At 50.6% G+C, this 24,829-nt stretch overlaps 1 protein-coding gene across 9 annotated transcripts in view; it reads left to right on the forward strand.

Annotated features, from left to right (window-relative positions):
* The window catches only part of EPN2 (epsin 2), an 80,352-nt gene that overhangs the window by 42,970 nt on the left and 12,553 nt on the right, over positions 1–24,829 (forward strand). For all 9 annotated transcript variants that reach the window (XM_070482275.1, XM_070482279.1, XM_044746075.2 and 6 more), the window contains 3 exons: positions 13,157–13,269; positions 14,721–14,813; positions 15,795–15,969. In XM_070482275.1, coding sequence (XP_070338376.1) covers positions 13,157–13,269; positions 14,721–14,813; positions 15,795–15,969 — 381 coding nt within the window. The remainder of the gene's footprint in view (positions 1–13,156; positions 13,270–14,720; positions 14,814–15,794; positions 15,970–24,829) is intronic.

The raw sequence follows: 24,829 nt of genomic DNA on the forward strand, positions 1-24,829 counted from the left end.
TATGAGGATCAGGGAGGGTGGTCTGCAGTGCTAAGGAGGGTGTCAGAACAAGCCTTGTTGAGAAGGTGATGTCGGAGCAAGGATTGAAGGAGGAGGAGGAGGGAGCTGTGTGAAGGTCTGGAAGAGCATTCCAGGCAGAGGGCAGGAGCAGCTGTGCAAAGGTCCTGAGGTGCGAATGTGCTCAGAATGTTTGCTGAACAGGAAGGCAGCCAGTGTGGCCAGAGCTGAGTGAAGGTGAGTGGCGCGTGAGGTGAGGGTGGGAGTGTGGCTGAGGGCAGGCGTGGAGAAGGTGTAGGGCATGCTTCTCAGATTGCTTCTGGCAGGAAGCATTTCTCTCAATTCCTAATCCATCTCAGGCTGAGACTTTTGTATCAGTGTTTGGATGTTGTAGCAATGTCAGATGTCTAGAAAAGTTTCCAAATGTTCTCTCTCCCTGTACTTGTCTGTCATGGATCACACCCTAAGGAGACTGGTGTAGGGCCTTCTGGGTCATTGGAAGCCCTTTGGCTTTTACTCCGTGAGCTGGGGAGGCAGGGGAGGGTTTGGAACTGAGGAAGAACTTGATCTGATTTAGGGATGAGAAGGCCTAAGAGGACCCTCTGGCTATGTATGGGGCAAGACAGGCCTGGGGAGACTAGTCAGGAGAGCACTGTCTTTATCCAGGTGGGAGATGATCGAGCCTGGACCTGATGGAACTGTGGAGGTCTGGGTACATTTTAAAGGAGAGCCAGCAGGACTTGTTGGAGGGCTGGATGGAGGTGAAAGGGGAGTTGAGGACAGCTTTGATGACGGTCACCTGAGCACCTGGGAGGTGGAGCTGCTGTCACCTCACATGAGGGTGGCTATGAGTGGAGCAGGTTTGAGCAGAGGTGGGGTTCCATTCTGGACATGTCGAAGTGTCTACTAGACGTGCAGGTGGAGGTGTGGAGAAGGTCTGAGAAGTCCAGGACTTGGGAGAGAATTCTGGGCAGGAGATGACTCCAGCTCTTTGGCCTCACCTGGCGCTTCTGGGTACTTTACCCTTTTGTGACCCCTGGTGCACCGGCTGCCCTCCCCACCCAAGGCTGAGTCTTTGGTGCACCTGCGTTGGCTACCTTGCGTGATCCTGGTGCTTAGGACTGCAGTGTGCGGGCGAAGCTGTGGGGCCCTGAGGAGGCCTCTCGGGCTGAGGGGTTGGGGTTTGCCTGAGACCACACAGACAGTGCAGCTGGCTTGGATGGAATGGGTGTGAACAGCCTTCCTGTTACCCCACCCAGGGCCCTGTTTACCCTCCCACATTCTGTAGGTCTGGTCACAACATCCAGTAGGCCATGGAGAAAGTGCAGAAGTTCTTGGGGTAGTGGGAACCCACATCAGAGGGGCCACAGGAGGTTGGGAGAATCATCCCCATGAGACAAGGTGGAGACCTGGAATATAAAGATTGCCGCTGTCCTCTGACCTGGAAGCTCTGAAGTCAGGGACGAGACCTCCCACTCTCCGCACCTCTGGGCCCTGGGTTGGTCTCCACCGAGGGAGGGCTGGTGAGAGAAGGAAGGAAGGAATGCCCAGCTCTCGTTCTCAGCTCCCTTGGCTGCACTCCCTGAAGTGGTCTCTCAAGCCAGAGCTGCACTTGCCTTGCCTTGCTGCGGCATGAATGTGTCCCATGTTGCTTGTTGCCTTGGGTTTCTGGGTGGGAGGTCAACTGCCAGCATTCTCGTTCTTAGGGAAAAAAAAGAAAGAAAAAAGAAGGAAGAAAGAGAATAGAAATCCTCATTGCCCTCTAATTCCCTTGGGTGAATCAGAACCAACCTAACGTCCCAGAAATGAAGTGGGCAGCAGTGGGTTTTGTATGGGGCAGGTGCATGGGGTGGGTGCCACCGCCTGCAGCCCGATCTTGGGCTGTCCTGATGGACACCGTCTCAGTGACACCTCCAGCACTCTGGCTGGTGCAAAGCAGCCTCTGTGGTGTGGCTAACGTATGCTTCCAGGGGAATGTCAGTCCTTGGGGCTGAGAGCTCCTTAGACAAGGGCTGCTCCTGCTCACATATCATAGACAGTGACTGACCAAGTGATTATACTAGAGATTATGACCATTTCATCTATTTGCCCTGCTTCACTCTAGAAAGGATTGGTATTGGCTTACAAAACACATGCAATACCAGAGGATTAAACAGATACCAGAAGAAATTGGGGCAAAAGGAAAATAAGGATAGGAAAATAAGGATAAGAAAATAAGATAAGACCAGGGTCATATACAACTGCTGGAGATGGATCCAAAGATGGCTTTGAACTTCTCAGCCACCAACACCAAAGAGAACACTTTCTCTTTCGTTTCTGGACAAGAGTCCAGGATCCAGATGAAGCCCAGGGAGGCCAGGTGCAGAAGGAGGAGTGCTTAGGTTCACCCGGGGCTGAGCACTGCTGCTCCAGTGGCCGACTCAGTGTCAGGTTTTGTTCTGTTGAAGGCTTCCTCCTCCCTGTCCCTTCACTTGTTGACCGGTAGCAGTGCCCTTTCAGAAAGTCAGAGTCAGCTGGCCATCCTCCACCCTTCAGCAGCTTGAAATCGATGTTGCCGATTCGGTTAGTCTCCTCCTGCTGACTGCTAGTGGAAAGCTTAGTCCGGCTGTTAGCAGAGTAGCTGGCACCCTTCAGATGAGTTCACTCGGTGGCCTCCTTCTGCAGTTCTAACTGGTAAGTTTGGCATGGATGTGAAATAAGAAACTCTACTAGTTTTTTCATTATAAAAGTAGTGCGTGTCCATTCTTGGTAGGGTAGAAAATACAAGAAGAAGACAGGAGTATCCTGTAATCTTATTACACAAAGACAACTGTTGTTCACATCTTGGTATTACTTCCTTCTGGATTTTTTTCCTAAGCATTTTGTCTTCCAGGGTTGCAGTTTATTGTAAATGCAACTTTGCATCCCTGGGTTTTGTCTCATAACATTGTAACAGAAGCATTTTCTCCATCCTTCCCCAATCCTGTGAACATTTTAACAGCTGCGCTCAGCGTTCCGCTGGGTGCAGTTCCTGACTTATCCTCGCCTGATGTTGGACAGTCAGTCGCTCCTCGTGTCCATACTGAGCAGCACAGCCATCTGCAGTGCTAGGGTCCTGGCTGCCTGGACTGAGCATGGGCGGTTTGGAGCCTGCAATTGAGCGGTGTTGTTATGGCCATCTGTCTGTGGGTGAAACAAACAGGTTCTTAATCTGGAGAAGAATTGAAGGCCAGATCAAGACCCACATCCCCCAAAGGCAGCTGTACTGATGGATGTGGATCACAGGTCTGAATAGTGTTCCATGAAAGCAGAACGAATCTGATGTTTTATATTATGTAGATAATAGAACAACATTATACAAGTGTCATTTATAACCACATGACATTTCCAAAGCACATTTCTCAAATGGTTAGTGTGTTCATTTGTTCATTTTGTAAGCCTGTGTGTGGCAGGCCGGCACTGAGCAGTAAGGGGCTCACGGTTGGCAGCTGAGGCCTTGCTCTCAGTGGGCTTCCAGTTCAGGAGAGGCAGACATGTCAACAGTGTGCCAAGTGTAGTGCCTGGCAGGGGGCCGGGCAGGGGGTTCAGAGCTTCTGTGACCATTGAGCTGTTCTTACTCTGTACACAGTGGGATAGGGTGAGCAGAGGCCACGGCAGACCCTGTATAGTGGCTGCCCTTCAGCTGACTCCTTACCACCGGATCCCCAGGAGAAATAATAGAATTATGCAGTCTGATTTTTTCACCTCACTTTCTGTGTGCATTTTTCATGTTGCTACACAGTTACACTTCATTTTAAAGGTTAACCCTTGGGTAGGTTACTAACTTCTGCAAGTTTAAGTCTTTTGTGCTAGCCCTGATGGCTTAGCAGTTAAAGTTCAGTACTCACCACTGTGACCGCCTGGGTTCACTTCCCAGTCATGGAACCTCCCCACCCGTCTGTCAGTTGCCATGCTGTGGTGGCGGCTCACACAGAAGAACTAGAAGGACCTACAACTAGGATGCACATCCATGTACTGAGGCTTTGGGGAGGGGAAAAATGGTTTAATCTTTTAATCTGTAAAATGGCGCTAAGGATAGTACTCTTTCCTGGGTTATTGAGTAAATTACATACGCAAATACATGCACTGTGCACACCTCTTTGCACAGAGGAAATGTTCCGTAAGTGGATCATTCATTATCATCGTTATGATCAGAGTGGTTTTCACCAGTGTAGATAATGTTGTGGTAAATGTCTTTGTGTGGAAAGCTTGCTTTTCTAAGGATTTTTTAGGTTATGTCTTCAATGTAGAGTTCTCAGAAGTGAGATTAGTGGGAAAAGTGTATCAGCATCTTCTGTCTCTTGAAACATTGCAAATGCTTTCCAAACAGGTTGTGCCCATTTGCAGGTGCCCCAGCCATGAATGACCACTGCTCAGTTGATAGCCCCTAAGCCCAAAATGGGTACTGTAATTTTTAAGATCGTTACTAATTTAGTAGTTGGAAATTACTATCAGAACACTCATTTTAAAAGTGAGTTTCCTGTTTATAAACATTGCTCTAAGAAACTGCTGTAGGCGTTTAACTTCTTTAAATTTATTTATTATTATTTTTTAAAGATTTTATTTTTCCTTTTTCTCCCCAAATCCCCTGGTACATAGTTGTGTATTTTTAGTTGTGGGTCCTTCTAGTTGTGGCATGTGGGACGCCGCCTCAGCGTGGCTTGATGAGTGGTGCCATGTCCGCGCCCAGGATCCGAGCCAGCGAAACCATGGGCCGCCGAAGCAGAGTATGTGACCTTAACTGCTCGGTCACAGGGCTGTCCCCTAAATTTCTGATTGAATTAAAAAAGAGGTAAATTCGGTCTTTATTGAGGTTCGTGTCTTTTCCTGTGCCTGCTCACAAGTTTGGGTGCAGGTGGGCAGAGCCCCCTCCTCTCTCCCACACTCTGGCCTCGAGAGCTGTGGATGGCTCCCAGCTCCAATGGTGCCCTCACCCTGGTGCTCCATCCAGAGCGTGACTTCCACCGTGGACAAAGCAGCAGGAACCATGGGGACCCCTGGGAAAACAGCAATGAGAAAAAATTGCTTAATGTTTTGGACAAGCCCTCCCTTCGCTGCCTCCCATGCTGGTGATCTTGTGAGGGAGAGGGTTTAAGCTGTAGCCCAAAGAGAACAGCACAGACTTGCTCCTTTATTTCAGACAGAGGATGGGCTTTGAATCACGCAGACAAATAAAAGGACTGCCTTTTGTCTCTGCTCCACCCGCCTGCCCCCATTTCAGGCTCCACCCTTGTTCCAAGTAGGAACATGGCCGCTGCCCTGGCTCTGCCTCCTTCCCTGGGTTTCAGCTTCTGTGTCTGTAAACTGAGGTGGCAGCACTAATATCTCAGGGTAGTGGTGACGAATGTGTGAGGTGAACCCTTGGAAGTCACAACCATTGTTTTCACTGGAAACTAAACTTGAAAATGAACCCACAGGTGTTTGAACTCCTGCTCTGTGCCTGGAACAAAGCCACTATGGCCCCTACCTGTGTAGAGATTGCCGCCAGGTTGGGGAGATGGCCTGACTGGATAGGTCAACAGTGCAGAGTGCATAAGTACTGATCATGAGGGGTGCAGGTGAGGGCCTCGAGGGGCCCTCTTTGTTAACGCTGCCTGAGTGCTTGCAGAGTGCCTGGCCTGCTAACAGGTGCCTGGGTGATGCCTGGGGGATGGGGGGGGGGAGGAGTCTGTGATGAATCAGGCCAATAAGAACCTCTGCCCTGTGGAACGTCCTGATGGCACGGTTGGGGAAGATGTGCTACAGAAGGTGGCATTGGAACTGACACTGAGGGATGAGGACATGTTTCTTTTTTCCGTTTGAGGAACAGAAGGAGAGTGCACAGTCTGAAGGCAGGAAGGAGCCTGAGGATTCTAGGAACTGAGTGGAGGCTGGCATGGCAGGTGCCCAGGGGGAGGATGGGCTCGTGAGCAGGGCCAGGCCAGGTGAGCAGTAGCCCGACAGCCAGGGGTGGGTGCGGTTCCTTGCCCTGCGTGAGGAGGATGCCTGCTTTGGTCTGTGTCAGGAGGTGCTGGGAAGGCCCTGAGATGTGCTCTGGGAAAGGCTTTGATCTCGCAGCTGATAGGGCTGCTGCAACAAAGTGCCACAAACCCGGTGGCTTAAAACAACAGAAATGGATTGTGTCACTCTTCTGGAGGCCAGAAGTCCGAAACCAAGGTGTCGGCTGGGCCGTGCTCCCTCTGAAACCTGCTGGGGTGACTCCTCGCCTTTTGCTGGCTCCGGCTGGTGGCTGCAGTCCTGGTGTTGCTTGGCTAGCAGCTGCAGCACTGCAGTCCCTGCCCCATCGCCACGTGTGTTCTCCTCTTGTGTGTCTGTCCCTGTGCCTGTTCTCTTGTGAGGACGCCAGTCATATTGGATTTAGGGCCCACCCTGCTTCAGTATGAGGTAACGAATTACATCTCCAACAACCTATTTCCAAAGAAGGTCACACTCGGAGGTACTGGGAGTCAGGACTTCAACATATCGTTTTGGGGGACCCAGTTCTGCCCACAACACCCAGTCAGAAGAAGGCACTCGGAGTGTGAGTCCCCGCCTTGAAGAAGCATCAGAGGCTGCGCCCTGCTCACAGTGGCACGGTGAGGTGCTGCTGAGGGCCAGTGTGAGCCAGGCCAGGCAGAGCCACAGAGCGTTGCTTATGGCCTTGGGCCAGATGGTCCAGGAATGTTTCCAGGTATAATAGCATTTCAATTAAACATAGTCAGAATCCGGCCGCTTCTTACCTCCTTCCAAAGCTACTTTCTGGCGCAAGCTCCCATCATTGCTCCTGGACCTGTCAGATTGCATCATTGCTCTGGTTAGACCCTCTCAAAGCCCCGCCAAGGGCCCCTGGAACCGCCAGTGTCTTCCATCCTGGCCCTTTGGGTGCACTCTGCCTGCACCAGCCTCAGAGCCCTCCACCCTGCGAGTGAAGCTCCCATCTGCTCTCTGCCTGGCCTCCTCGCTGCCCCCGCCCACCCCAGGCCTCTGCTCCAATATCTTGTGTCAGAAAGGCCTTCCCTGACCTCTGAACGCACAGAGTAAGCCCTCCTCTGCCCTGACACTGCCCTTCCCCTTTCCTTGCTTCTTTATGTATGTATTGTCTCTTCCTACTAGAACACGAGCTCCTGGAGAGCAGGGACTTTCCTCAGGCCTAGAGGAGTGCTGGGCATGTGTCCGCGACTGTAAAGGGTGGGGCTCGCAGAGTACCTTTAGGGCGCTGGGAGCAAGCGTGAGGTTTGGCTCTAAGACTTGGCCTTGAGTTCTTCTCCTGCCAGTAAGTGAGTCATTTAACTTCTCTGGGCCCTAGTTACCTCTTCTGTGAAAAGGGTTGATAATAAAGAGCAAGGCCCTCAGGGCCAGACTTCATCTCTCACTGGCTGAGTGACCATGGGCAAGTCCAGTTACCTTTCTGCCTCAGCCTTGGTCTGAGTTGGGGAGCAGCACCCGCTCCTAGTCTGAGGGTTCATTGATGTGCTGGTAAGTGTCGTACAAGTGTTGTGTGCCAGGTGCTGGGCTAAGTGATTTTCACATATTAACTCGTTTAATCCTCACAATAGCTGTGGGAGGCAAGCACTGTCTCCATTCTGCAGAGGAGAAAACTGAGGCACAGAGAATTGCCTGCCTAGGCCAAGGTCACGTGTTGCGAAGGGGCAGAAACCAGATGTGAGCCCAGGCATTTGGACTCGCCCTCCACGCTAGGCTGCCTCTCTTAGGCTCAAGACATTCAGCCTAGGTCAAGCCAAGATAAGAAAAAGCAGCACACACAGCAAGGAGTAGACGTGGTTCCTGTGGGTAACCGTCAGAGAAGCACACCCATGCATGTCAACACGCGGAATGTGCGTTCAAAGTTTTCCTGAGTGGAATCACAGCAAAATGTCAACAGCTGTTTCCTCTGGGAAGCGGAATGGGGGCAGGATGAGCGGAGTGGCTCTCACTTCCTTCTGTGCTGAAGTATTTAAAAATAAGTCATGGGCATCATCACATTCCACCCGTAAATACTTTTGTATGCATCTCTTGCTGAAGAGTGAGTGACAAAGCCATTATCACACCTAATAAAATCAACAATACCAATATCATCTAATACGCAGTCCATAGCCACATTTTGCCACTTGTCCTGAAAGTGTCTTGTAGCTGATCTGTCTACACTGAGATCACTCCAGGACCTCATGTTGCGTCTGGTTGTCCTGTCCCTTCAGTCTTATTGCAGCTCATTCCCTTTTTCTCGTGACCCTAAGGTACTAAGAGGCCGGGCCAGTTGCCCTGCAGAGCATCCCTTGGCTGGGGTTTGTCCATCCACTGCCTCACGCAGTGTTCGGCTCAGTCCTCGCCCTGTACGTCTGTGAACTGGGAATCAAAGAGTCTGGATTGGAATCAAGTCCGAGGTTCTGCCAGGACTGTCATGGGTGGTGGAGTGACATCACGTGATGGCCAAGAATTGGCCATAGCACCAGGTGCCCACGGTTTGTCCCTCTGTTGTGAAGTCACATCCCCCTCACAGCCTGAAAGTGATCTGGTGCACTTCCCATCTTGTACCTTTTTGGCTTTCCCACCATGTATTTATATCTTTTTCTCTTTTAATGTTAGCTGTGGTAATCTGAGCTTATTTTCTTATTTGCCCTGTTCAAGTAAAAGCTGTCTTTCCTGTTCCTCCCTATGAGGTAGTATGTGAGGGCCCTGGAGGGTCTTCCGTGGGGAACGGATTTAGAAAGCTCAGCTCAGGCCAGGCTAGTGGGAGGGAGTGTCCTCAGTGGCTGAGAGTCATTGCTGACCCAGGAAATGACCCGTGGAACCACAGGAAGATGTTGCCACGTTGAGGAAGACCCAGTAAGCCCTTGATTGCAGTTCACTAATGAGGAAGGAACTTAGCTGGACTGGGGAACTGGTCACTGGCAGGTGGAAGCTGGCCCTGGGCTCGGTGTTGGCTCCCCAGCCCCTACCTTGGAGGAGCACAGCTGCGCTGGAGCCCCAGTGCTTCTCCCGGAAGGCCTGGGAAGGGCCAGGGTCCCCCAGCATACCCATTTGTGGCTTCTGCTGTGCGAGGTGGAGAGTGGGAGTGCTGGATGGAACTCCAGCCCCCAGGTGGTCTGGTGGTTATGGGATGGAGCAGAGAGCAATGACCTGGGCAAGGCACATCCTCCAGGGAAAGCCAACTGTGTCTTGGACACTCCTGAGTCCTCCCACAAGCCCCATTGGTCTCCATTTCATAGATGTGGAAGCAAAGGCCCAGAGAGGTCAGGCCATTTGTGTGTGGTCTCACTGCTAGTAACTGGTGGGGACAGGATTTGAACCCTGGTCTGCTTGTCAGCTGACGGGCACAGGGTTATAAGTGGTGGCAACAATGCTAGACCAGATAGGGTCTTCACAGGCCCCTGAGCCTGACGACCTTGCATTCTTGCCAAGTTGTCAGATGTCCCTTGTGTGCCCAGAATCAGCCAGGGACATGTGGAGACAAGGCCTCTCACCCTCTGCAAGGCTCATGTACCTGAAGCTTCACCAGAAGTCATGCTGGTGATTGTGCACAACGGTTTGCTGGTAAAGTCGTGTCCCACAGTGTCTGTTCCCTTTAATCAATGTATGTGATTGCAGACGCTGCTTAAGTACTTTCTAGGAAAATGGTAAAACATAGCAGATGAGAAGAAGTGATTTCCTGTTTTTCTGTTACCTTGACTGCTTCGCTTTCTTCTTTCAGAATTACCCAAGATTGGCCAGCCGAAGTGTCTTTGTTAGAAAATCTTTTGGCCTTTGTTTAGGAGTACGTTTGGGAAGCAGGGTCCTTCCTGCAGCCCAGGGTGCAGGCACGCAGGCTCGGCCTGGCTGTGCCTGGAGCAGGCAGAGTGGAGTGAATGTGGGAGGCCCTTGTCCTCCTGCACTGGGAGGTGTTGCTTGGTCTTCCTCTGAGGCTGTATTCTGAGGGAAGCGTTGGGCTTTTATAGGCTCCCTGTTCAACCTCTCCCCTCAGGCTTTCTCAGCCAGGGTAACAGACCAGGAAAGATAAAAACGAGGCCTACCCAGGAGCATCATTTTGGCCACCGCAAGTGAAGACTTTGAGCTCTTCCAGGTAGGATCCGTACACAAAAGGACAGCGCAGCAGTAGGACAAGGACGATGATGCACTCGACGCTCCTTTGGTGATTAGCTTATGCTAAGAATTGCTGCTGTTCCTTCCACAGGGTGGCTGGTAAGCCAGCAGCCGGCTGCCCTGAGAGTGGGCACTCTCTTGGGCACTTGCTTTTTCCATGGGTCCCTGTGATTGTGGACCTTCAGATCCTCAGAGCAGGGCCAGGGCCAGGCTCAGGTGGTCAGAAGGGTCCATTCAGGCCTGTCTCACAACCACATCTGTGTTCACTGTCATGTGCACGGGCACAAGAGGTCCTTTGTGGGACCAAAATGTTGTTAGTAAGTAAAGAACATCGCCGCTGGAATCCTCTCTCGCAGCTGAGACTGCTGTGCGGCTCAGCTGATATTCAGGGCTGGTGGCTGTGAGTTCTGCCATCTGCGGAACTGAGAGCTGTACATCCGTTTTATAAAAACCACAGCATCTAGGGGAATACCCTTTGTCTTTAATTTCCACATTGATGTGGTAAGCTATTTCCGTATGTGCCGGCTGTGCATTATTCTAACAGCATCGGTTATGGTAGACATAAACATGTCCATTTGCATTTGAAGCCCGTCTGGCCTTGCAGATGTGCTGAAAGGCTTGGAGGACAAGGGAGGCCTCATCTCTCCAGAAGGTCCCTGTTCGGAGCCCCGTCCCATTCATCCCTGGTCTGGCTGAATCAGGCCCTGTGACAGTGCAGCCAAGTAGCAGCTTTCTGTGCCAAGTTGGGGCTCATTTTTCAGAGCACTTTTTGGGGTGTAGGGTGGGGTATGAGGTTTTCTCCTTTATTCACTCATGATTTCCATTTGGTAGTAAATGAAGGATGTCGGATATATTGTATTGTTATAAACTGAGGGTTTTGTGAAGCAAACCTCAGAAAATTTTGATCAGGAAAGAGGCTGGAAACCGGTGGCCTGGGTGGTTAATGATCTGGATGGGAGAGCCACATTTAGTTGAGGAGATTCCCGCAGAACCATCCTCCAGAACTGTCCCCCAGAACTGTCTGGCTTCCTTTGTTTCCACCAATCTGGATGGTGACGTCTTTGCTTCTAGAGCACAAGAAAGCCCAAACTTAAACACTGTGATTGGCATAGGTCAAATTTGGAATCAAAACCAACAAAAAATATACTTTTGTTTTGGTATATTATTAAGAAATCAAATTATTAAGATGGATTTGAGAACATTTTGTTACCATCTAGCTTTTTTCCTAAAGAAACACTTTGGAAAATATAATTGGAAGTCATATACTAGGCTGAAATTCAACTTGATTTTATTTAGAAAAATATATTTGTGTTTTTTATAACGGCAGCATTTTTTTGCTCTTTGACCTGTTAATGTAGCTTCAAATAGACATGAAGCAATTGGTTGCTGGCTTTTTTGGGTTTTTTTTTGGATGGTTCTTTTCGTTGACAATAAATCACAGCAAACACACCATGCTTCCCACACAGAGCTGTTCCAGATGAACTCTCTCTGCTCTCCTCTGTGTGTTTTCTTTTAAGTGTGTGACAGAGTAGTGCCATTTGCAGTCTCCTGCCCTGCATCGCCCCAGCCTTTGTCCAGAGCAGCCCCTGCAGCCTCGCCGGGTCCTTCTGTGGATTACCTCCCCGACCCCAACGGCACCTAGCCCTCTTCTCCTGTTTTACTCACTTTAGCCAGAGCCCCGCCACCTGGAAACCTCATCGGTCAGGAATCATCCCTACCCTTTTACTTTCTCCCAAAGAGGCAGACCCTGAGGGGTGAGTTTGGATTGGAGACTTAGGCAGAAGCAGCATTTGGTGAGTGAGTCCTGATAACTGGGTTTGCTAGAATGGATATAATGAAAGAAGGAAGTAAACTAATACACAATTAGAGCATTTTCAAACGACTACTCATCAGCCATAAAATTGAATTCTCCATCTGTCTGTCTGTCTCTCCATCCATCCGTTCAGGCATCCGTCCAATGGGTATTTGCTAACTGCTCTGCCAGACTTTGGGGATGGATGTAATGAGAAGACAGGCCTGGGTCCTCCCCCACAGAGCCTCACTCTGGCATGACCTACCAAACTGCAGAATGTGGAGGCGTGCTGACCCAGCCGCGGCGGGGAGGGCAGTCCTGGAGGTCGGAAGGGGAAGCTGAGCTCCGAGAACTGCGGAGTGGCTGGGCGGACTGAGGGAGCAGCAGCACAAACACCCAGAGGGAGGATAGAGCTTGCAGTCGCCTAAGCCAAGCCGGTGGTTTCAGAGAAGCTCTGGACTCTCTCCTGGGGTGGGGGCAGAGGTGGGCACACAATCAGGGACAAGCTCCCAAAGCTTTATGTCTAATTTCTGGAGGCACCGAGACCTCCCTAATGCGCAAAACATCCTGATGACTGTCGGCCCAGCATGTTTCACTTGGGAGGCCCAGCCTGCCTGACAGCGTGAATGTGCCTCTCTCCCGGGGGTTTGTTAGATCAACTGGAATTCACGTCTCACCCCTTCAATAAAAACTGTCTTTCCAGGAGCTGCTTACAAGTGTTTAAAGTAGTACGTACTTAAAACAAAAAGTATCCGCATTTGTGGGTTTTTTTTCAAGTCAGTGTAGAATTTTATTTAAAAAACAAAAATTTTCAGGGTTACTGCAGACATGTTTGGGCTTCATTTTCCATGATCCTTATCACTACAAGATGTAAAGTGAGATTCTTAAGTGTTGGGGAAATCTCGAGTAGGGTTCTCGGTCCTCAGGGGCCCTGCGCTTGTTTGAATGATGTTCTTTGATGCAGCTTTGCAAGAACTCAGGAGGATTCCTGATCTTTTAAATTGTTCCCCTCTTTGAAGCAGTGCAGCTCTGTGGTGAAGACTGAGGTTCTAATTCTCCTGAGGCCTGACCACTGGGCTTGCACCCAAAGGCGTCTTCTTGGTCTGTGCCATGTGGCTTATGTAGTTGTGAAATCACATTTGAGGTTACTTGATTTTAACCTTGAAATATTCGTAAACCGTGGCCTGTTACCAGACCTGTGAGTGTGAGATGGGAATGGGGTTTGATTTGACCATGTAACTACTGAGCATGAGCCTGTCCTTTGCATATGGTGACTTTGCCTTCCCCCTACAGCCACTTCTCCGCGGGTGTCCTCCGAGCTGGAGCAGGCCAGGCCCCAGACCAGCGGAGAGGAGGAACTGCAGCTGCAGCTGGCGCTCGCCATGAGCAGAGAAGTGGCTGAGCAGGTCGGTGCCCAGGCGAGTCTGCCTCCAAGTGACTGAGATGGGACTTCGTGTTGCCACAAGTGCTTGTCTCCCTCCTACTGCCCCCAGTCAGGGAGGGGTCCTTTGCAAAGTTACATTTAGGAAAGGGTTTCAAGGGAAGTTGTTGCCAAGGGACGAACCAATCAGAAGTGCTTCCCAGAAACACTTCTGCAGACAGGACCAGGTTGTGGGCTGTGTGTTTGCAGGAGCTGCACGTGCACAGCCTCCTTACCTAGGGCGTGTGGGCACAGATTGGGCTTAGCCCCTTTGGAGGGCAGTTTGGTAAGATGGACCAAGAGCATCTGAACATTGAAGGAAAAGAAGGCTAGAAAGAAATGCCCCAGGAAATAAGAGTGCTTATATTCAGATGACATACATGTGTGTAGTTTTAATTGTTTTCTCAGTTCCTGTTTTCTTTAATCAGCATGCATTACTTGAAAATAGAGAAGGAGGGAAAGGAATGGTTAAAATGACCTTTCAAAATCATAAGCCCTTTGGTCGCAATTATCAGGTCTGTCTCTGCTGACCTGTGGTTAAAAAGGGGAAGAAGGAGCCAGATGTTGTGTGGTGTTAGAGACAAATATTAGGGATAGTTCGATGGAAGTGCAAAGATGTTTGTCTCAGCATGATTTGTTTTCGCTGTAACCGGAAATATCCTGAAGCTTCACAGCAGTGGACAGCTTCAGTATGGCCCCTCTGTCTGCAGCAGGAAATACACAGCCATCATATCTGTCCCTGTGCTTGCCTGGCTCTGTTATCGACCGCCCAGGAAGAAGGTGCAGAAATACAGGGACAGACAGTCTGAGCCCATTTTCGTTAATAACATCTCTATGGCTTATTGTATTTATAATGATTAAAATATAATGACTGTATTTATTTATATTTAATCATTATATAATAGCTAGGGTGACCTAGTCTTTTGCACATAGTGACTTTGCCTTAAATAAATATAAATTAAATGTAATCAATCATTTCTGTTAGAAATCATAGAAATAAATATACAGTCATTTTCTGGAACAATGAGAGGTGGAACAATAGCTGATTTTCATCTTCTTTATAATTCCTTTCTGAGTTGTCAGATTTTTGTAGTTTATAAGGAGACATCTTCTGTAATTAGAAAGAATTATAAAGCCATTTTAATTTTGAGGAAAAAACCGTTTTGGAAAAAGTATTCCCTTTCTCCAATTTGGTGCTGCCTATGCCCCACTCTCCCTGCTGGGACCCCGAAACTCAGGGCGGAGAAACTCAGGGAGGAGCGCTCTGGGCTACACATTCAGAATAGAAAAGTAACTGTTTTACAAGTTGTTTTCAAATCCTCCTTTGAAATAATGCATAATACAATTTTGCATTTCCTGCTCCTGGCCATACCGCTTTGTTCTATAGTGATGTTGTTAACAGTCATCACCAACTTCAAGTTACATTGTCCTCTACAGGAAGAACGCCTCAGGCGGGGTGATGACCTCAGATTACAGATGGCCCTAGAAGAAAGCCGAAGAGACACAGTTAAAGTTCCAAAAAAGAAAGAGGTAAGCACTTTACTGGGAAGGTCAGCGTGTGAGACTGCCCTGTAGCTGTGGCTGCAGTGTCCCAGATGGAACCCACAGCTCACGGGTGACCTGTGGTGAGTTAGAGGTGCTGTTTTCTCTCTTCACTCAACAAATAATCCTCAGGCCTGTGATGAGCAAGAGTGAGTTGGGGACTTCACTGAAAACGCATCTACCTCTGCTGTTCCTCTCCTCTCCCGAGGGCACCCTAGAAGATGGGCACAAGCGAGGGGCCCAGTTCCCTGGGTTCTCATTCCCTCCACTGACTAGTGCCTCAGTTCCCTCCTCCGTAAAATGAGCAGAATAACAGAGGGCACCTTATGCAGTTGTGGCGATTGTTACCTAAGCAAAGTGTCAAGTGCTTTGGAACAATTTCCTGGCAGAGGGTAAGCTCTCCCTAGTACTGGTCTTCATCGCCATCATCATCCTTACTCTATGCCAGGCTCCCTGCTGGGGACCCAAAGGTGACCAGGATGTGGTTCTGCTCCTGACAGGCTCATCATCCTGTCAGGAGACAGACCTCCCTCAACACTACAGGGCTGTGGCTCCGTGGTGGCCATGGGAGGGGAAGGGTAGGGCGCCTAGGAGAGAGGTCCCTGCATGATGGCTAGGGGAGTAAGATGGGGAAAGACAGCCTCCTGGCTGGAGGCCACAGCCCAGGCTAAAGCCAGTGTTATCCTGGTAAGCCCTGAGGACCGTTTGAAAGTGGGTGGGGCGTTTGGCACATAGTAAATAGCTCTGACGTGGCTGGAGCCTAGGCTGTTTTGGGAAGTCCTGATGTAGGAGAGTGGGCAGGATGGGGCAGGAGATAGGGGGCAGCTCAATTTTCAAGGTCCTTGTTGGCCCCTCCCAGAAGGCCTCTACTCTAGTAAGGAGGTACGGGCAATGTTTATGGCTAATGGCATGGATATTTGCTGTAACTGTAGCAAAGTAAAACCTGTCCCCTTCTCTTTGTCTCAAAAGCACGGCTCCCACCCACAGCAGACCACGCTATTGGATCTAATGGATGCCCTTCCCAGCTCAGGCCCTGCTGCCCAGAAAGCAGAGCCCTGGGGCCCATCAGCTTCAGCTAAACAGCCCAACCCCTGGGGCGGGCCAGTGGCCCCAGCCAGCACATCGGACCCCTGGCCATCATACGGTAAAGAACCCCCCTCATTCGCCTCCCGTGCTTGCCTGCTGGATGGGTGAGGGAGAATGGCAGAGCCCCTTGCTCTCGCTCACCTGGTCCATGGCCGTGGGTGTCCAGGCTTCTGCAGACCCCAGCGATAATGTCCAGCAGGCTGCTGCCCTCCTCCTGAGGACTGTGGTGCAGCACTCTCTTCCTTTCCATTTGGAATGATTTTCTGCTTTGGTAGAGGGAGAGCTGACTTCCTCACTGCTTCCCATGTGCATCAGAAATGGCTTGTCCCTTCTCTGGGACACATGTCAACTCCCTCAGCCTCAGAATTGCACCCAGAACCCTAGATTGTGAAGCTATGGTATACAGCATGAAACATCTAAATCAGGTTGCTGTAATTAGCTGGAAATTATGATGTGCTCAACTGGACTGCTAATGAAAAGGGGATACATTTGCTATAATTCTTCTTGTTATTTAAAGCAATAGTAAATCAGTTTACTAGGCTAAATGAATATTTTAAAGTCCTAATGTTTGATGCCAAATGTAAGAGAATTTGTGATAGGAGATTTGAAATATTGAGTGTGGCACAATCAGTTTAATCTGGATGGAGGTCTTGGTCATGTGGGTTTCCTGACTGCTGGACACAGGGCTTGGCCTGCAGGCTCGTGATGGCTTCCTACCCAGCCTGCTACTCTAGGAGGCTCCCTTTGGGTTCTCTGAACTCTGCCACCCATGGCTGGTCAGTGGGCTTTCTGTCTAGGAACTTTGAATTGTATATTTTGTGGCAACTTGCCTGTGTCTCTTGGGGTCTCTGTTTCCCCAGACTGGAACCATCTTTTGTATTCAGCTCAGTTCCCTGGATGTTTACCAAAATGTACCAAATACCAGGCTCTGTCCTGCCATGCAGGGACCCAGACACAAACAAGTGATGGTCCTGCCCTCAAGGTCCTGGGCAGGTGTAGGCAAGACGGGAACACCAGTATGATAGCGGCGCTCTGGGGGCCTCATTGTTGGCTGTTTGAGAGTATCCTGGGGCGGGGATTAGCCCTGGAGTGCAGAGCACGTGAGGCCGGCATCTTGGAGGAATCTTCAAGGAGGAGGAGTGGACAGGCCACCAAGAGGCAAGGGTGTGGTGAGAGGCATGAGGGCATGCAGTGCTGTAGCGGGTACAGATACAGGCACCTCCTGGTGAAATAGACAACAGGTGAATGGGGTAGGGGAGAGGACAGTGTGGGGTGGGAGGAGGAGAGGCCTGGTCCCTCAGGGCCTGCCAGCCTTATCTAGAGCTCAGTGTAGGCCCCATATGTCCTTTGGCAATGCTGTTGGCCTCAGGGACCCAGGCAGAGCCCCACGCACCCTTTGGCAGGAGCCCTCTGGGCCTTGGGGCAAACCCAAGGCCATGGTCCATAGTTCTCGCTCACTGAAGGCCAGCACCAGGGCTGCCAGAAGGTTGGTCCACATGGTCCATGGCCTGTGTGCTGTGCCCCCAGGGAGCCTGTGGGGTAAAGTCTTGCTGAGCACATGTGGGGACAGCAAAGCAGATCTTCTGGAAACGTCCACATGGTGCTGCCCGAGGAGAGGACAGGCCTTCCAGACGGTGGCTTTGACTGTATTTTTAAATCTAAATAGCAGTTCTTCCGTAAAGAGACGGCCACCTTCAGTTATGGATAGGATGTTCCTTAGGAAAGACTGTCAGTCCCTTTCAGATTTGGCTAATGCATCGTTAAACAGACGGGTAGTTTTCTAGTGCCCAGAGAAGAAAGCAGTCACACTAGGAGCTGGGTAAGTTTCTCAGGATTGCATTATGCTGGGTCAGTGGTTGATACTGGGGAGGGCCTTGCGGCCTGGGCGGTGGTTGGGGGAAGACAGACTTTTCCCTGTCTGCCTTTTTTTTACTGTTTGACTTACTCACCAGGGGTGAGTGTTACTTGGTCAGAAGAGACAAAATATATATATTCTCAATGAACAACGGTTTGCCCCCTTCTTCCTTTGCTGGTGGACAAGGCTGCACCCTGGAGCTGCGTGTCTTGATTGAGCCAGGAGCCCAACCTCACCGGGAAGCTGGGAGTCTTCTGGTGGGTGGGGCAGCACCACCTCCAGCGATTGGGTTTCTCACACACCTGCAGGCACTGTAAGCCAGGAGCTGGCCAGAGGCCAGGGCACAGCTGGGGACAGGCTATGGGTTCCCAGTAGCAGCTGAGCATTGCCCACATGGCTCTGCTATTCCCATTTTTTTTAATCGAGATAAAATTCACGTAACAAAATTCACCATCTTAACCATTTTAAAGTGCACAGTTCAGTGGTTCTTAGCCATTTATGATGTTGTGCAACCATCTCTGCTAATTCTAGGATGTTTCATCACCCTAGAAAGAAACCCCATTCACATTAAGCCATCACTCTCCGTTGCCCCTCCCCTCAGCCCCTGGCAACCACCAGTCTGTTTTCTATCTCTGGATTTGCCTACTGTGGATGTTTCCTATATACCATGGAATCATATCACATATGGTCTTTGTGACTGCTTTTTTTTTTTTTTTTTTTTTTTAAATGTCTGTTCATCTCCTCTGCCCATTTTTTTTTTTTTTTTAAAGATTTTATTATTTCCTTTTTCTCCCCAAAGCCCCCCGGTACATAGTTGTATATTCTTCGTTGTGGGTTCTTCTAGTTGTGGTATGTGGGACGCTGCCTCAGCGTGGTCTGATGAGCAGTGCCATGTCCGCGCCCAGGATTCGAACCAACGAAACACTGGGCCGCCTGCAGCAGAGCGCGCGAACTTAACCACTCGGCCACGGGGCCAGCCCCTGCTTTTTTTTTTTTTTTACTAGCATAATGTTTTCAAAGTTCATCCATGTGGTAGTGTGTATCCCTACCTCGTTCCTCTTTATGGCTGAATAATATGCCATTTTATAGCTACACCACATTTTGTTTAACTGTTTAGCAGCTGATGGACATTCCGGTTGTTTCTACTTTTTGGCTGTTGTGAATCCAATTTCTTCTTTCTTTAAGGAAGATTAGCTCTGAGCTAACATCTGCTGCCAGTCCTCTTTTTGCTGAGGAAGGTTGGCCCTGAGCTAACATTCGTGCCCATCTTCGTCTGTTTTATATGTGGGACGCCTGCCACTGCATGGCTTAATAAGCAGTGCATAGGTCCGCACCCGGGATCTGAACCAGTGAACCCCAGGCTGCCGAAGCAGAGTGTGCAAACTTCGCTGCGCCACTGGGCTGGCCCCGTGAATCCAATTTTTTTTAAGAGAAGATTGAAACATAAATTTTTGAAACTATTACTTTTTAAATGTTGACAATGAATTTTAAAAATGAAAAACATGGTTGGGGCTAATCAAAATAGACCTGCAGGTGGCCACATGTGGTTTGTGGACACCAACTTGCAGTCTCTTGCTACCTGCCCAGGCTAGGGCCCTCTCCTTGGTTCTGATGCACTGGGCATTTTTACCAGTAACTTGGGGAGAAAAACAGGCTGCCAAAGCCCAGAGAGTTCCTCTGGTGTCACACAGCAAGTTAGGGGCAGCCACTTCGTCCTGGAATCACCAAGCCATCCTGGAAAACAAAGTCCTGTGTGGTGAGCATGTCCTGGAAAAGTCACCTCAAATTCCAGCATCGAGAGAGAACCAGTGTTGAAATGTTAGCTTATCTGCTTCCTGTTTTTTCTGGGCACTTGTGTTTTTACGTAGTCGAGGTCATATTGTATATACAATCTTATAAATATAGATAGATATTTCAGTTTATACTATATGATGAGCATTTCCGGCATCATTAGAAACTCTAAACAACATGGCTCCAGCGGGACTGCCCAGGGCTGTCTGCCGTAACCCAGCAGCCCGTTGTTATCCACGTAGTGGTTTTGCAGTTCTTAGCACTCTGCTTTCAATAGCTCTGCAGGAGACGGCCTGACCCGAGCTCCCGAATTCACTGGAGCGTGGTGACAGTCCCTTTGCTTCCGTCTTCCAAGACAGAGCTCCAGAGCACAATGGATTAGTCCTAGTAAAATCCGATAATGTGCCTTTTCAGGGCCACCCCACCGTCCCAAAACACGTTCATAAATTGGGAAGATTAGAGTCTCTTCCCAAGCTCTGTTAGTTGCACCCTCTGGATGAAAGAAACACTGTTTTGAAAGTCACTGTTTGTAGTGAGCCCTGCCATTACCACTTCTTTCCGAGCAGCACTGGGGGTAGCTTGGACAAGTGTCCTTTGGAGGAAACGCTAAGGGCTGAGAGGAGGGAAATTAGAGCCTGCCAGGTCAGCGGGGCACTTCCTCCTCTGTTCCAGACACACAAAGCAGCCACCTGGCATGAGGAGGGCTCACAGTCTGGTGATTCAGAAGGCCTTGGCTGGCTTGGGCCCTCTCTCTGCCCCCACCCACTGCACAGGCCCAGACAGAGGCTGTCTTCTGCCCTGGCGGCAGCAGGTGGTGCTGCTGGTTTCTTGATGACCCCCGTGATGGCTCAGTTCCGTGACCCCACGATGTGACTGCCTTCCTGTGCACATGAATATTCATACATGAGGCTTGGGATGAGCCAGGCTGGCAAGTGAGAGGCAAAGGGACGCATGCTCCCTATGAATGGGCCCACAGAGGAGGAGGCCGGAACCTGCTTGATCTTTCTGCCCTTGGTTCCGTCCTCCTTTCCTGTCATTCACTCGGGCTTTCAACAAGCACTTATTTATTGGGTGTGTGGCAAGTCCTGGGCCTTGCCGAGGACGTGGAGGCCAGAGTACAGAGGAGCCTTGCAGTGAATCTACTGTCCATTCATGAAGGAGGAGGAGGACGGAGTGCGGGGCCCCAGCAGCCGTGCTGTGAGCGGGCGTTCAGTGGGGGCCTGCTGTGCCTGACTTTTTGCTTGCTTTCCCACGGGCTAGCTTATGTGGGCCGTCGGCACCCGTGGGAAGGTGGAGGGAACATTAACTGTCCCCAGGTTTGGTTTGAAGACAGGTGCTACAGTGTGTAGCCTCTAGTGACTCCCGGTGCACAGTGGAGGAGAAAGTTGGCACAGTGTCCTGTGTGCGCGCAGGTCCCCAACCACCACTTACAGCATGGAAACACATCAAAGCTCACTGAGGCTAAGGAGCTTATTCATGGTCATCCGGCTGATTTGGGGTGGCCAGGTTTTGAACTGAGCACATCTTTCACTCCACATCCAGAGCTCTCCCATCTGTGACCAACTTTGTCCATGTGCATGGTGGTACAGGAGCAGAGGGTTCCTTCCGGGCCAGGGCTTGTTGATTTCAACATCGTACATCATAGAGGTTGCTGATCTGTAAAGTCCTTGACCACGCTGCTATTTTTTTTGTTTCACAGATCCTAAAGGGGAGCAGGGCCCATGGGAGATAACTGGAGGTGTCAGAAGAGGCTCTCAAACAATTTCAGGGTGGAGCTGCATAGCCGTGGGGCGCTCTGAGGGGAAGCTTTGCCTCAGAGCCCCAGATGGTGGGGCTCAGCGTGACACCAGCTTGTGGAGAAAGCATTAGAATGCATGCAGTGCATGCAGCTTCATATTGCAGAGCGTTCATGTAGACAGAGGTCTTCCAGAAATGTTGTAATACTTTGTTGCAACCCTTAGCTATATCAGTTTTGGGGAAAACTGGTGTGTTTAGACCCTCATGGCCTGAGAGGTGGTCCAGATAGAGAAGTAAATCCTATTTTTGCACACCTATGTGTGTGTGGTCACTGAGGGGCTTGCCCATGTGAGGTCAGGAGGGCAATGCCTAAGGCTAGGGCTGGTGGGGTGGCTGAAAAGAGTGCCAAAACGCATCTCTGCTTGGCAGGGCAGCTTAGATTCCCTTTAATGCCTGATCCTGACTTAATATTGTGTCCTGTCGTCTGCCTGGCAAACTCCTGTTTATTCTTGAAAACATGGTTCACATGTCCATGCTTGGGGAGACGTAATCACCCTGTCTTCAGGACCACCTCACCCCATCCCATGGTCACTGGCTGCCCATGACCCCCTTGCTGGCTGCAGTTGCTTATGTCTGTGTTTCTCTCTCAGAGGCAGGACCTAGGCCTGGTGAATGTTGACCAAATATTGCTCAAATAGAGTAAGGTGACTCCAAGGACCATCTGTCTGTGGGAGGCAGGGCTTGTCCCCCCAGGTGTCCATCCATTCAGGCCAGTGTGTCCGATGTGGGCCATTAGATGGTGGGCCCTCACTTCTGAGGAGGCTTGGCCAGGGGCCCAAGTGCTCCAGGAGCTCAGGGGCTCTCATGCATCCTGGCTGCCCATTCTGGTCACTTGGGGAGGTTCTAAAAACCCAAATGCCCAGGTCCTCCCCAGAATCTGTGTGTGTTGTGGGGAGGACAGGACAGTGTCAGTAATTTACTTACATTCCCCCAAGAGATTCCCAAAGACACCCACAGTTGAGAACCACTGGTCTGGTGCCCCATGAGCTGCGTGGTGAGGAAAGTCCCACTGAATCTAAGATGTTCGAAAACTCTGGGTAGAGTGTTAGAGATTAGGGGCAGCTCTTAGCTATATGTGTTTCTAGCATCTGAATCAGACATTTACCCAGAACCTTCTAGAAGAAGTGATCACTGAACCCCAGTGTTCAAATTCAAAAATGCTTCTTCACTGGAGGGAGTTAGAGTAGATTAACCACAAAGCCCGTTCTAGTCCTGAGGCTCTGTGGTTCCCTTTGTTGTTTCCCTTCAGTCCCCAATTAGTTATCAAGCGCCTTCTGTGTGTCAGGCTCAGATCTGAGCTCAGGGGGAGCAGCGTGGGCAAAGCAGACCCAGCCCCTGCTCCCATGGAGCACGTGGTCCACCTGGGGAGACAGATTCTCACATGAGCAAGAGCAGGGGATGAGTGCCTTGTGAGGGACTCTGGGCTGGGTTTAGAGTGTGGGTGGCTGTGTGATGAGATGACATGGAGGCTGCAGGGTGGGGACTGTGCCTTCCCAGCAAAATGCCCACGCCTGCCCTGGGGCGTGTTGGGGAGGTAGTCTGGTCAGGATGCTGTGTTGCGAACAGCTTTAGTAGAGACAGGTGGCTCTGCCTTGAGGCCAGCTGATGCCGTGGCTCAGAGATTATCACCAAGACCCAGATCCTCTTTGTGCGGCCCACCCAGTGTGTCTTCCCCTGTCCCCTCCAGCCTCAGAGTCTCAAGGTCCTGCTGCCTTGGGTGCCCACCTCATGTTCCCAGTGTGGATAAGGAGAATTCCTCTGTGGCTCCTATACCATTCTGGGATCTGGGGGCGGGGGGTGGGGGCTGGAGGTGACTGTGCAGATTGACTTTAGCTAGCGAAAACACTCCCTTGTTGCCAGGGCAGGGTCCGTCCCACTCAGACTGGGACTGGGAGTGGGTGAGGGGACAGCGTGCCAAGGAAAATCAGAGTATCCTACAGGAAAAAAGGCGGGATGGATGCTGGAAAGTCAGCAGGGAGTATCTCTTGATGGCAAGAAGGAAAGGACAGTAGTGCTCATCTGGAAGCGGGGAAGGTACCCAGCGTGGTCAGGGGTGCAAGGGATACGAGACTCCACCGGCCATGTCCTCCACGCACAGACAGGCTAGGGGGACGTGGACCGTGCAGCATGGGTCTCCTGACGTGAGCTTGTTCGGTTCTCACAGTTGCTGGTAAGCAAGGAGAAGTTGAGGAAAGTGTGTTAACTTCCTCATGGTTCCTTAGGGTGCCAAAAACAACCTGGCAGCTGTCCTAGGTCTTCCTGTAGACCAAATCCCATGTCCTCCATTGCATCACGGCAGCTGTGAAGATGTGTCCCAGCTCTTCTGACTTGCTGTGCAGCATTCTCCCTGACACACTGTTTCCACCACATTACTTCCCTTCGGTTGAGATGCAGAACTGAGGCCCTGTGAGGTGCTGTGTTGGAGGCAGAGCAAAGGCCAAGGAGCGAGAGCAGCAGTCTCTTCCTCCTCTTGCCCGGGCCGCTCCCTGCTCACTGTCAGCTAACCCTGCTGAAAGTTAGAAGGCAGTCAAGGCAGTAGCTGGGACTGGCTTGATAGGCCACTCTGAGGCCAGCCAGCATTTCAGAGCCTAGAAAGGATGATGGCAGCACGGTAGAACGCCTAGCAGAAGGTTTGTCTTTCTGAAAGCCAAGGAGCTTCCTACTGACACGTCCACGCCTGCACGCTGCTGCAGGGGCTGTGAAGGAGGGGCGTGCATGGGAGGGGGCCCGGGGAGGTGCGTCCTCAGAGGCTCAGGGGAGCATTCTCCCATCTTCTCTAAGATTGGCGCTTACCACCCCTCCTCCTGCCCTCATGCCTGGTGCAGGGGAAGGAGATAGCCCTCGCCCGGAGGGAGTTCACAGTCCAGGGGAGACTCTTAGGCAAATGAGTAGTTATGGTGCTGTATGAGAAGTGCTCTAAAAGAAAGCCAGGTGGAGGCTTCCAGAGGGGTCAAGTAGGCAAGAAGAGAAGGGAAAAGATGGAGGGACGTGAAGGCGGGACCCAGAGGTGGCAGGTGGTGGGCCTTTGGATGTGTTTGGGGAGCCATGGGGAAGTCATTGTAGCTGGGGAAGCATGGAGGCAGAATCAGGACATCTAACACATCTTTTTGGAGTTCTAGAAAAGTTAATATTTGAAAAAATAATGACTGAGGGTTTTCAAGAATTATGGCAAGGTACTTCTTCTCAGATCCAGGAAGCCTAGTGAATCACGGCAGGGTAATAAAAGAAATGCCCACTAGACATGCTGTCAGGAAACTGCGGGACGCCGAAGAGAGAGAACATCCTAAACCCATAGGGACCAGACATCTGGGACAAAGGAACAGCAGTCAGACTGGCAGCTTGCTTCTCAACAGTGACGGCAGATGCCAGAGGACAGTGCACGGAAAGGAAGACAAATGGTCACTCCAGGTTCCCATTGCTAGCGAAATCATCTTTCTTCCAAGAATGATGGTGAAATAAAAATACTTTAAGTTTT

This window comes from Equus asinus, chromosome 13, assembly GCF_041296235.1.
Source record: "Equus asinus isolate D_3611 breed Donkey chromosome 13, EquAss-T2T_v2, whole genome shotgun sequence".
In the NCBI taxonomy this organism is placed as follows: domain Eukaryota; kingdom Metazoa; phylum Chordata; class Mammalia; order Perissodactyla; family Equidae; genus Equus; species Equus asinus.